This window comes from Urocitellus parryii, chromosome 8 (assembly GCF_045843805.1).
Source record: "Urocitellus parryii isolate mUroPar1 chromosome 8, mUroPar1.hap1, whole genome shotgun sequence".
In the NCBI taxonomy this organism is placed as follows: domain Eukaryota; kingdom Metazoa; phylum Chordata; class Mammalia; order Rodentia; family Sciuridae; genus Urocitellus; species Urocitellus parryii.
The window spans coordinates 113,424,917-113,437,359 of record NC_135538.1 but is presented as its reverse complement, the minus strand read 5'-3'; the positions used below and the strand labels follow the sequence as shown (position 1 = coordinate 113,437,359).

General features: G+C 44.3%; 2 protein-coding genes across 2 annotated transcripts; both read right to left on the bottom strand.

Moving 5' to 3' along the window:
* Window positions 1–805: 805 nt before the first annotated feature.
* Tmem217b (transmembrane protein 217B) lies at window positions 806–1,360 on the bottom strand. The gene has a single exon (XM_026383526.2). It carries the CDS (start codon window positions 1,358–1,360, stop codon window positions 806–808), a length of 555 nt encoding a protein of 184 aa, XP_026239311.2.
* A 7,824-nt stretch (window positions 1,361–9,184) lies between these two features.
* Tmem217 (transmembrane protein 217) lies at window positions 9,185–9,757 on the bottom strand. Its single transcript, XM_026383356.2, has one exon. It carries the CDS (start codon window positions 9,755–9,757, stop codon window positions 9,185–9,187), a length of 573 nt encoding a protein of 190 aa, XP_026239141.1.
* Between the last annotated feature and the right edge of the window lie 2,686 nt (window positions 9,758–12,443).

The window sequence follows — 12,443 nt, the reverse complement described above, 5'->3', positions numbered from 1 at the left end:
GACCCCAGATGCACTTTAGTACTGATCTGCACACCAGCCCTTTTTATTTTTTATTTAGAGACAGGGTCTCTCTAAGTTACTGAAGCTGGACTTGACCTTGTGATCCTCTTGTCTTAGCCTCCTGAGTCACTGGGATTACAGGAGTGTGCCACCGCACCCAACTGGAGCTTCCTTAAGAGGGGATTCTTCTTCATCATGTTGTGATGAACCAACACAATAAACTTTACTTTCTGAGAAGTCTGAGAGGAGGAGAGGGATACAGGAAGCGGGCAGGGGTCGGCCTTTTCTATGGCTAGAAGCCAACCGAGTCTCCAGTTCACCACGCTCTCCAATTAGAGGAGCCACAAGCCACCACAGGTGACTATTGAAATTGGAATTAATTAAAATGGAATAAAAATTTACAAATTTATTGCCGGGTTATAAGAGCCACACCCTAAGTGCTCAATAGCCATCTGTGGCTGGTGGACAGTACAGAGAAAGAGCACTTCCACCAGCCCAGAAAGATCTGTTGGCCAGCGCTGCTTCAAAAGGGCTCAGGAGAACCATGTATCCGTTGGACAATCCACAACAGAGAAATTAGAAACTAAGAGTGCAGAGGGGACTAGGAGACAGAAACACACACCATGGTGACGTCAGCTGGAAGGTGATCCATCACTCCTGCTAAAACAAGTGGCCCTTCCTCACAGGCCCAGCAATTGGCCCATGCAACCTTCCCTCCCCCAGGAACTCTCCTTCCCCAATGCATAAACCCCCCAAACTCTGAAAGAGCAAGCAGCATCTTCGGAACGCATGCTCCTGGCAGGGCTTAGTTTAACTTGCGGTACAGCATTCCCGGTCCAACGGGGGACCAGGAGTCCATGGTGCTGACTGAGGAGTGCCTGCGGTGGCTTAACTTGCTCGAGATGGAGGAATCCTTGTAGATAGAATAGCCGTGCTTGGCCAGGCAGGGCAGACCCAAGAAGTGCAGGAACATTCTCGAGACTTGAAAGATCAAGTACAAGTGGCTCAGCTCCCTGAACTGTTTTTTGATGATCCGGTGGATGAACAGGGCGATGGAGAGGTGGATGCACTCGTAGGCGACGATCCACACGGCGTAGACGGGCAGCCCGGTGTAGGTGTTGTGGTGGAGGCAGTAGAGGAGGAAGCAGCTGACGCCCAGGGTGACCAGGGACAGGACCGTGTGGATGACCCGCCTGTTTCTCATGACCCAAGAGCCCAGCTGGGAGTCGGTGGTCCTGTAGATGTTGTACTTGTCCTGGTAGCCGATGTACGTCATCTGGTTCAGGTCAAAGATGAAGAACTGGATGGTGTTGAAGACAGAGAAGAGGCCCGCCAGGAAGGACAACATCCTGGTATCCATTGTATACCAGGGTCACCCGAGTATTGCCTGCAGAGAAAAAAAAAATATATGGGGACACATGACAAGATAGCACAGCTTGCCTGAGGCTAATGCCCCAGGCCACTAGGGTCGGGGACATCAGTGCTGCTGTGTGGACAAGCCATGAGCTGGAGGTCAAGGGACATGGGTGTGATCCCTGCTCTAACTCAATCAGCCACATCACTGGGAAATGAAAGCACCTCTGGCCTGGGGTGATCCGAAGGTAGCTTCCAACTCTGCCGCCCCAACTCCAGCTTTACTTTAGATGGAAAAAAAAAAAAACAACAACAACAACAACCCACAAAACCCTGCTCTTATTGCTCCAGGCTTGTGGGCCTTAGGAAGCTCCTGTATCTGGAATAATGATGGGATGGATTTCAGGGCTCCCTTCTGGTGAATTTGTTTTCTCCAAAGAAAGGAAGCTCTTCTGCCTCCTTAGAGCGTGGGATCATCCCCTAACCCTCCCCCTGTCTTTCCTTCCAAACCCTTAGAAATGGAATTGTCCTATTTTGTTCCATGGGAGTGCCTCGGTCTTGTCCCAAGTCACAGGGTTGGGCCAGCAGTGGGTGGCATGAGGGAAGGTTCATGAATGCAAGATTTACTATTCAGGCCAAGATGCTACCCAGGCGAGCCCAGCAGACAGGCCTCCAGCTGCAACCTTGGTTAGATCTGAACTCCGCAGGTTGGCTCCAGCCAGGGTGAGATACCCAGGGCCAGGCAGACTTTGCTGAACGTTTATAACAGAGGGTCCAAGGTTGGGGTTGGCCGGACCTCCACCAAAATGTCCCTCTACACCCCAGATCCCCTCCTTACACTTCCCAGTGCAGAAGGCTCCCCAGCAAGCCTCTCTCCTCTCCATTCACCACCCTGTGAGCTACTGCGTGGGGGAGAAGGAAGGGGCACAATCACACATGAGGGGAACACACACTTATTCTCTGACTGACAAGTTTCCATGGTGGATAGTTAACCTTGTCTGTCAACTTGACCAGGTTGAAAGACATTTAGAAAATTTGTAAAGAGCACTTCTGGAGTGTGTGTGTGTGTGTGTGTGTGTGTGTGTCCCCGTCCTGTGAGTCTACAAACTGAGGGTGGGGAAGACCTATCCTAAATATGGGCAGTACCAGCCAACAGGCTGGGGACCCATAGGGAACAAAAAGTGAGAAAAGGGGTACCTCCTCTGCAGGTAGGCAAGTTCAATTCTTCTTGTTGTTTTGTTTTTTTTTTTTTTGTGCTGGGGATTGAACCCAGGGCCACTTAACCACTGAGCCACATCCCCAGCCCTTTTTTTGTATTTTATTTAGAGACAGCATCTGGCTAAGTTGCTTAGGGCCTTGCTCAGTGGCTGAGGCTGACTTTGAACTTGCAATCTCAGCCTCCCGACCTGCTGAGATTCCAGTGAAAGGGTAAAGTTTCTAAGTTGCAAGGCCTGAGTTAAAAAGTGAAGGACCAGGTATTGTTAAGTTCCTCTGCTACACCCAGAACCTGAAACTCCTGAGGCAGTTAAGACAACGCCCTACTGGCCATTTAGCCTAAGGCCCTGTGCAGCTTGTCACGTAGGCATACAGGGCCCGAACCAATCAGTTTGAATGTGTACCCCGCTTAGGAGTGACCAATCACCCCTGCCCGACCTGTTCCTGCCAATGAATGTGTTAATCATGTATGAGAGTTGTTGTTCAATTTTCCCGCGCCTCATGCTGATTTGTTCTGATGTATGCAAAGCCCCTGCCCTCCCCAAAAAGTATACTTAAGCACTGCTCGACCCCTCCCCGGGGCTCTGGGCTGCTCTCCCTTCTTGAGTGAGCCTGGAGCCTCAGCGCGCTGAATTGGATCCTCAATAAATCCCCTTCTGCAATTGCATGAGTCAGTCTCTTGGTGGTCTCTTCCTCCGACTTTTCGCCGGACCCTTACACCAGGTGTGTACTGCACCTGGCTCAGTTCTTCTTGGATGGGTGCATTCTTTGCTGTTGCCTCCAGATTCTCCAGTTTCTGAACAGGGGTTCACACAAGTGACTTAGGGAGCATCCCAACGTCTAGCCTTGGCCTGGGCTGCAACATTGTCTATCTTCTCTCCAGGCTTCCATCTTCTTCTTCTTCTTTTTTGGTTGGTTTTTAAAATTTTGTTTGTGTGTGTGTGTGTGTTTATTTTGCAGTTCTGAGGATCAAATCCAGGGTCTTGCACATGCTAGGAAAGTGTTCCACCACTGAGCAGTATTCCAGCTTTTTATTTTATTTATTTTAGAGAAGGACAAGTTTATTTTGGCTCCTGGTGGGCCAGTTGCACAGCTCGAGACCCAAGTTGAGGAAGAGCATCATGATGGGAGGGTGTGGCAGAGCAAAGCTGCTCAGTTCATGACAGCCAGGAAGGAGAGAGAGGGAAGGGTACGGGGAGGGAGAGGGAGATCTTTTAATTTTGAGACAAGGTCTCCCTCCGTTGCCCAGACTGGCCTCAAACTTGGGATTCTCCTGCCTTAGCCTCCTGAGTAACTGAGATGACATATGGGGTACCCTGTTCCTTGTTAAATCTTTGCTTTTCTCGGGATGGTACTGAGGATTGAACTCAGGGACACTCAACCACTGAGTCACGTCCCCAGGGTCTCACTGAGTTGCTTAGTGCCTTGCTATTGCTGAGGCTGGCTTTGAACTTTCGATCCTCCTGCCTCAGCTTCCTGAGCCACTGGGATTACAGGCAAGCACCTCCATGCTGGACTTATTTTAGTATTTGATTTAAGGTTTGTGGTATACATATGTAACTCATCACATTCTACCTTTAAGTAATATTATGCTACTCCACATCTAATATAAGAACCTTATGGTAGTACAATAGTGTGCTTCCTTTTCTTTTCTTTTTTTTTTTAAATTGTTCATTTATTTTCAGTACTAGATATCAAATCCAGGATCCCTGCAAATGCTAGGCAAGGATTCTACCACTGAGTAACGTCTCTAACCCTTTTCTTTTTATTTTCAAGCAAGGTCTCATTATACTGCCCTGGCTGACCTTGAACTTGAGATTCTCCTACCTCTGCCTCCTGAGTAGTTGGGATTATAGGCATGGACCACCATGCCCAGTTGGTATAATGTTTTTAAGGTGCATCCAAGTTATTCCTGCATTTAATTTCCCACCATCCTCGACCCAGAATGACTTCAGATACATAAGCCTCTCACTGTCCCCAGATCTGGAGGATAGAAGATCCCAGATAAAATGAGTTCAAAGCCAGCCTCAGCAAAAGCAAGGTGCTAAGCAACTCACTGAGACCTTGTCTCTAAGTAAAACACAGAATAGGGCTGGGGATGTGGCTTAGTAGTCAAGTGCCCCTGAATTCAATCCTTGGTATCTCCTCCCACCAAAAAACCCCTAAAATAACATAAAAATTAATTATATTCCTTAAAGTAACAAAGAAAAATAGAACCATAAGAAGTATTAAATTAATACAAAAGAAGACAGAAAGTGAATAAAAATAAATGAACAGATGAAACAAATATAAAACAAATAACAAGAAAACCATTAAATGTAAATGGTCTAATTATCCAAATTAAAAGTCAGTAGTTGTCAGATTTTATTTTATTTTTGGTGCTGGGGATTGAATCCAGGGCCTTGTACATGCGAGGCAAGCACTCTACCAGCTGAGCTATATCCCCAGCCCCAGATTAGATTTTAAAAGTAAAAGCAAGTCCTGACTATATACTGTTTATATTAGGCATATGTTAAAAGTCAATTAGTTAATTTTTTCATTGCAGTAGTAGAGATTGAAAGAAGAACCTTGTGCAAATGCTAGGCATGTGCACTACAGCTGAGTCACACTCCCTGCACAATAAGCATCTTTTAAGTTAGAAGTTTAAAAAAAAAAGGATAAATTTGTTAACACAAATCAAAAGAAGAATGGACTGGATGCATTAATACCAGATCAAATAAACTGTAGGGCAAAGAGTATTCCCAGAGTAAAGAAGGTCACTTCAACCAAGTGCAGTGGCACAGACTTTAATCCCAGCTACTCAGGAGGCTAAGACAGGAGGATCCCAAGTTTAAGGCCAGGGGATGGGGATGTAGTTTAAAGGTAGAATCATCCTGGGTTCAATCCCTGGCACCCCCTCTCCAAAAAAGTCAATTTAAATGATAAAGGGCTTATTTTTTGCTTGTTATATCAAAAAGATAGAATAACTCTAAACATTCATGTACCCATTTACACTTCAAAATACACAAAGAAAAGGCTGCTAGTTTCAAAGAGAAATAAGCAAATCCATGATTATATTCAGAGACCTTAATACTTCTTTTTGACTAACTGATAGAAGTAGACAGAAGGGGCTTCGCTTATAGCTCAGCGATAAGAGTCCTTGCCTAGCATGTGTGAGGCACTGGGTTCAATCCTCTGAACTACATAAAAATAAATAAATAAAATAAAGGTATTGTGTCTATCTATAACTAAAAAAATAAAATTAAATTAAAATTTAAAAAAGAAGCAGACAGAAAATTAGGAAAGGTATTATAAGATTTGAACAATATTATCAACCAATTTGATCTAATTCACATTATGGAACACTGCATGTAACAGTAGCAGCTGTTCTTTCCAGGTTCACACAGAACATTTATCAAGATTAAATGTCATAAAACTAGTCTTGGGGTTGGGTGTATGGCTCAGTGGTAGTCTGCTTGCCTAGCATGTGCAGGGCCCTGGGCTCAATCCCCAGCACCGAAAAACAAAAACGAAAAACTAGCCTCCATAAATTTAAAATGAAAAATGTATGTTCTCTGTTCATATTGAAATTACATTAGAAATCAATGATGGAGACGAGAGCTGTGGCACACACCTGAATTCCAGCAACTCAAGAGGCTGAGGATCCAGGTTCAAGACCAGCCTTGGCAATTTCGCAAGACCATGTTTCAAAGTAAAAAATAAAAAGGGCTGCAGATGTTGCTCAGTGGTGAAGCACCTGGGGTTCAATCCCCGGTGCCACTAAGAAAAGAAAGAGAGAGAGAGAGAAAAAAATAAAATAAATCTGACAAATGACATGAAGACTGGAGTGTTGAAAGCTATAAAACATTACTGAGAAATTAAAGACTTGAATAAATGGGGAGGTGATATGTATTAGAATCGAAATCAAGATTTGAAATCAAGATTTCAATTCTCCCTAAATCCATCTATGGATCCGGTGCCATCCTTATCAACATCCCAGAGAGCTTTTTTTTTTTTTTTTTTTAAATTTATTCTAGCAGGCTTTTTAAAAATAGAAACTTCAAGCTGATTCTAAAGTTCCTATGGAAATGGAAATGGCCTGTGCTGTTGTTGGAATGTCTGCCCCTCCAAAACGCAGGTTGCAATTTAATGGCCGTCATGACAGTGTCTGAGCTGGGAGTTTTGAAGGTCACCAGGGCCCCCCTCATGAGTGGACTCGGGCTGGAACTGTGGGAGGGTCTTGCTGACCGGTACTCCCTCCCTTTTTTGCCCTCCTTTTGCCTATTTGCGCCTTAAGGCCTTTCGTCATGTTATGACACAGCAAGGCCTTTGCCAGTTGCTGGGCCCTCATTCCTACACTTCCCAGTCAACAAATTTCTGTTCATTTCAAATAACTCTGTATTAGGTTTTCTCCTCCTTTTTTTTTTTTTTTTTTTGGATACCAGGGATTGAACCCAGGTTCTTAACCACTGAGCCACATCCCCAGCCCTTTTTATATTTTATTTAGCATAGGATCTTGCTAAATTGCTTAGGGCCTTGCTGAGTTGCCGAGGCCTGCTTTGAACTTGTGATTCTCCTGCCTTAACCTCCCAAGTTACTGGGATCTTCAGGCTTGTATCACTGTCTGCCTAACAACATTTTTTTGCTGTTGAAAATGTTGATGGACCTTGATTTTATTCATTTATTTTTATGTGGTGCTCAGAATCGAACCCTGTGCTTCACAACACATTTTTAATCTGCAAAAGATTTGAACAGACACATTGCTGAAGAAGATATAAAAATGCTAAATCAGTGCATGAAGAAATGCTCAACATCATTTGTCATCAGGGAAATTTAAATTAAAGTTGCAATGAAATACTACTATATACCTACTAGAATGGCTCGGATGAAAAATTCCTGCCCATGTTAAATGCTGGGGAAGATGTGGAGGGACAGGAACTCTCATGGACCAGAGAGGGAATTTAAATGGGACAGTCACTCTGGGAAGAAAAATGCCAGTTTCTTAAAAAGGGAAAATGGTATTTACTGAAGGTAAATGAAAGCATTAAATTCATATAAACCTGCACACAAATATTTAAATTGTTCTTATTCATGATTACTTAAAAATAAAAAAAAAATAGGACTGGGGTTGTGGCTCAGCGGTAGAGCACTTGCCTAGCACAATCGAGGCCTTGGGTTCCATCCTCAGCACCACATAAAAATAAACAAAATAAAACTATTGTGTCCAACTAAAAAAATAAATATTAAAAAATAAAATATTTAAAAAATTAAAAAAACTAAACAACAAGCCAGGCATGTTGGCACACACCTGTAATCCCAGCAGCTCGGGAGGCTGAGGCAGGAGGATCACAAGTTCAAAGCCAGCCTCAGCAAAAGGGAGACACTAAGCAACTCAGTGAGACTCTGTCTCTAAATAAAATACAAAATAGGGCCGGGGATGGGGCTCAGTGGTTAATTGCCCCTGAGTTCAATCCCCAGTACGCCCCCCCCCCCCAAAAAAAAAAAAGAGAGTTGGAAGACAGGAATTACAGGGAAGTTTGGGATGATGTCTGCTCATGAACCTGATCTTGGTGATGGTTTCATGGCATGTACATATGCCAACATTTGTCCAATTATAGGCTTTTGTGTGTGCGTGTGTGATATGTTTATTTTTTTGAGGAGGAGAGTTTGTTGATCTGCAACAGTACATTTTATGATATGATTGGCTAATTGATTCATAAATAGAAAGTTAGTCTCTTCCATAAAGCTACAAAATCCTGAAGGTCAGGCTACATATCTTATACTTTTTTGGTATCCCCCACAGTGTACAGTACAGGGATAGTCATAGAAATAAATTTAATCACTTTTTAATTTTTTTATTCCAGTACTGGGGATTGTCCACTGAGCTATGTCCCCAGTCCCTTTAATTTTTTTTTTTTTTTAATTTTGAGACAAGGCTTTGCTCAGTTGCTGAGGTTGGCCTTCAATTTGTGATCCTCCTGCCTCAGCCTCACCGAGTAGCCATGGTGTCCCACAAATTTACCTCTTGAATAATCAAGTCCCTTTAGTGCTTCTTGAACGCCAAAGGAGGGAAAGAATTCAAGACAGATTGAAGAATGATTCTCCTCTATTTTTATTGTCTTACTTATCTGGAATATAGCATAGAAGACAGAGGGGGAAACCATAGCACAAATCCACCCCAAGGCCAACAGTGTCTTTTCTGTGTGCTACAACAATCTGAGTCTAAATACAGATGAGGCTAGCCCGAGATTACATTAAAAGAGCTGTGGGTTGAAGACGAATGAAGACATACCAAAACAAAGAGAGCCGGCTGTTCAGCAAATCAGCTTCATTTCTGTACTTTTTCATCTTGATTTTGACCAGTAAGGTTATGCAGTAGCATAACCAGAACAGGAAGGCAGAATTCAAGGAAGGTTTGATGGATCATTAGGCCCTTGAACTCAATAAATGCCCTCAAGGAGCAGGATACGTCCTTTATGATCAGAATCACTTCATCTCTCCACATTCCCCTGGAAGAGTGGCCCTGGGGTCTGCACTTGCCAAACTGCTCAGCCAAAGGGGGCGGGGGAGAGAGCAAGAAAGGGGCTACCCTAAGAACCGGAGAGACCTGCCTCTTGGGGAAAGACAGGCGCCCAGGTCACTCTTTATAGTGGTGGACAAAGCTCAGGATCTTTGACTTCTGCCGAGGAGTCTCTCCGCCGCTCATGGAAACGCGTCTGTTGTAGAAGACGATGTTCCCCTGGTTCTGGCTCTTGTAGATGGTGTGGGCGTAGACGACGACGAAGAAGAGCCCGTAGCAGTGCAGGAGGGTCCTCAGCACGAAGCCCAGCCAGCGCATGGCGCGCACCTCGGCGGAGCTGAGCTGGTTGGTGAAGATCTGGACCACCAGGTTGACGGCCTCGTAGAAGAGGATCCAGACCCCGTAGACCAGCAGCCCGCTGTAGATCTGCGCGTACACGGCGTACAGCAGGAGGCAGCTGAGGACGATGGTGACCATGGACAGGCACAGCACGATCGTGTAGCTCCAGCAGATGAGGAACTGCCGCGCGGGGTTGGGGCTCTCCTCCTGAAGGCTCATCTCGGAGCAGTTGCCGTGCCCCAGGTGCTTCCGCTCGAAGATGAGGTACATGTTGGTGGCCAGGATGGTGAAGACCCCCGACAGCACGGTGCCCATCTTGGCCGTCAGCCCGCACCACTGCTGCTGCTTCATGCCGAGGCCTCCTGCGGAGACAAACCACACGCCGGGCTGCAGCTCCTGCCGGTGCTGCACAGAGCACGCTGCCTGCCTCCTTCTCCACCGTGCGGATGATGGACAAGGGGAGGCCAGGACACAGAGGCCGCCCTGGTAGTGGCTCCCGGCAGAGCGCTTGCCTAGTACCCGGGCACTGGGCGCCATCCTCGACATCACACAAAAATAAATAAATAAAAATAAAGGTATTTTTTAAAAAAAATGATTGTGAGGCAGGGAGAAGGGAGGATTCAGTCTGGAGCTGGGAGCAGCCAGCTGAGAAATTAAGAGTGGTGATTCTCAGCCGGGCGCGGTGGCCATACCTGGAATCCCAGCGGCTCTGAAGGCCGAGGCAGGAGGATTGCGAGTTCAAAGCCAGCCTCAGCAAAAAGGAGGTGCTAAGCCACTCAGTGTCTCTAAATAAAATGCAAAAAATAGGGCTGGGGATATGTGGCTGAATGCACCTGAATTCAATCCCTGGTACTCCCACCTTACCCCCCCCCCCAAAAAAAAAGAATGGTGATTCTCAACCGTGGCTTGGCATTTGAATTGCTGGAAGTACCCACCCCAGACCAATCAAAACTTCTCTGGGTTCAAAACCTCCTGCTGGGGCTGGGGATGTGGCTCAAGCGGTAGCGCGCTCGCCTGGCATGCGTGCGGCCCAGGTTCGATCCTCAGCACCACATACAAACAAAGAACTAAGAAAAGATAAATAAATATTAAAATTAAAAAACAAAAAACAAAAAACCTCCTAGTAATTTTCATTCGTAGCAAGAAACACCAAATTGTATGTGAGGCACTGGGTTTGATTCTCAGCACCACATACAAATAAATAAAATAAAAAAAGTCATCAACGACTAATAAAAATATTTTTTTTAAATAAGAACAATCAAAAAGTAGGAAATAAACAGAAAGAAAATAAACAGAAAGAGCAGACATCAATGAAACAGAATAAATAAACAGAAAGAAAATAAACAGAAAGAGCAGACATCAATGAAACAGGAGATAAAGTAGAAGGACCTCTCATGGGCTAGATTATTTAATAGGGCAACTTGAGGCTAAAAACAACTAGAAAAGATAGACTTGTTTTGTTTTGTTTTGTTGCAGTGCCAGAGCCTCTAGCTTTCTAGGCAAGCACTCTACCACTGAGCTACAACCCCAATCCTGAAATAGTTTTTAAATATTTTAAAAGCACAGAAGTGCTGATCAGGTGAGAGCTTTAGGACTTCAGCAAAGCAGGGATTTAGTTTTGCTTTGAGGGTATTTGCCAGTTTGGGCAAACGTAATTTTCTTTTACTTTTTTTTTTTTTTTTGGTACCAGGGATTAAACTCAGGAGCAAACCACTGAGCCACGTCCCCAGCCCTTTTTACTAAATTGCTGAGACTGGGTTTTGAGTCCTCCTGACTCAGCCTCCAGAGTTGCTGGGATTATAGGCTTGTGCCTCCACAACTGGCAAGTGTCAATTTCATTATGCCAGCCTTGCAGGTAAGAGGAATGAGCAGGCTCCACCCAGGAGGCGCATCTGTTGAGAGGTCTTCCCTCACATTAGCCGTGACTAGGGTACCAGTGAATCAAAAGTAAACGTGCCCCTACATCTTTCTCCCAGGAGACTCTAAGTTCACAGTACACACTGAGCAGATCAGGAAAAAGTTCTTCTTGAGAACTTGTAACCATAGCCAGTTTGTGAGTGCATGTGTATTTATAACCAAGTTATGTAAAGTTTTTTTTTTTAAACCCTTTCATTCATAAATCTCATTTACAGTTGTCTTGAACTAGAAGTGTCTCTAAGTGCCTGGCAGAAACAAACTCAAATCCTCCCTGGAGGATGGCACCTCTTATGCTGGTCCTCATCCCAAAGTCACCATTAGCAATTTTTCAGGGATAATGACCAGAACATGGTAAAAAAAAATAATAATAATAACCAAGCACATAAGAACAAGGCGCTGTGAGAACCAGCTGAAATATCGTATAGCAGCAACAGAACTACAATAAATACAGATTATAAAACAACTCTGATATTATTTTTATTTTATTTGCATTGTGGTATAATTGCCACTATAACCATTTTTTAAGAATTATTTTTAATTTTATTGAGTGATTGATTTAGACAGGGTCTTGCTATATTGCCCAGGTTAGCCTCAAATTTGTGATCCTCCTGCCTCAGTTTCTGGAGTAGCCAGGATTGCAGGTGTGTGCCACCATGCCAGCGGCCATCCTACCCATTTTTAAGCATACAATTCAGTCGTGTTTATAGTTTATAGTTAATACTGTCATACAAACAATCTCTAGAACTTGTTCATCTTCTAAAATAAACTCTATACCTCTTAAACAAGATATTCCCATTTTTTTTCTCCCCCAGCTCCTGGAAACCACCATTCAACTTTCTCTAGAAGTCTATATAAGAGAAGTCACATGGTATCTGTTCTTTTGCGACTAGCTTGTTTCACTTGATATAATAACCTTAAGATTTATCTATGGGGGCTGGGCTTGTAGCTCAGTGGTTGAGTATTTGCATAGCAAATGTGAGGCGCTGGGTTCGATGCTCAGCGCCACATAAAAATAAAATGAAAAGGTATTGTTTCCATCTACAACTAAAAAAATTTTTTTTAAATAAAAGATTTAGGGGGCTGGGGATGTGGCTCAAGCGGTAGCGCGCTGGCCTGGCAT

Coding starts and splice junctions, on each gene's coding strand:
- Tmem217b (XM_026383526.2), bottom strand. CDS start 1,360: ATGGATACCAGGATGTTGTCCTTCCTGGCGGGCCTCTTCTCTGTCTTC.
- Tmem217 (XM_026383356.2), bottom strand. CDS start 9,757: ATGAAGCAGCAGCAGTGGTGCGGGCTGACGGCCAAGATGGGCACCGTG.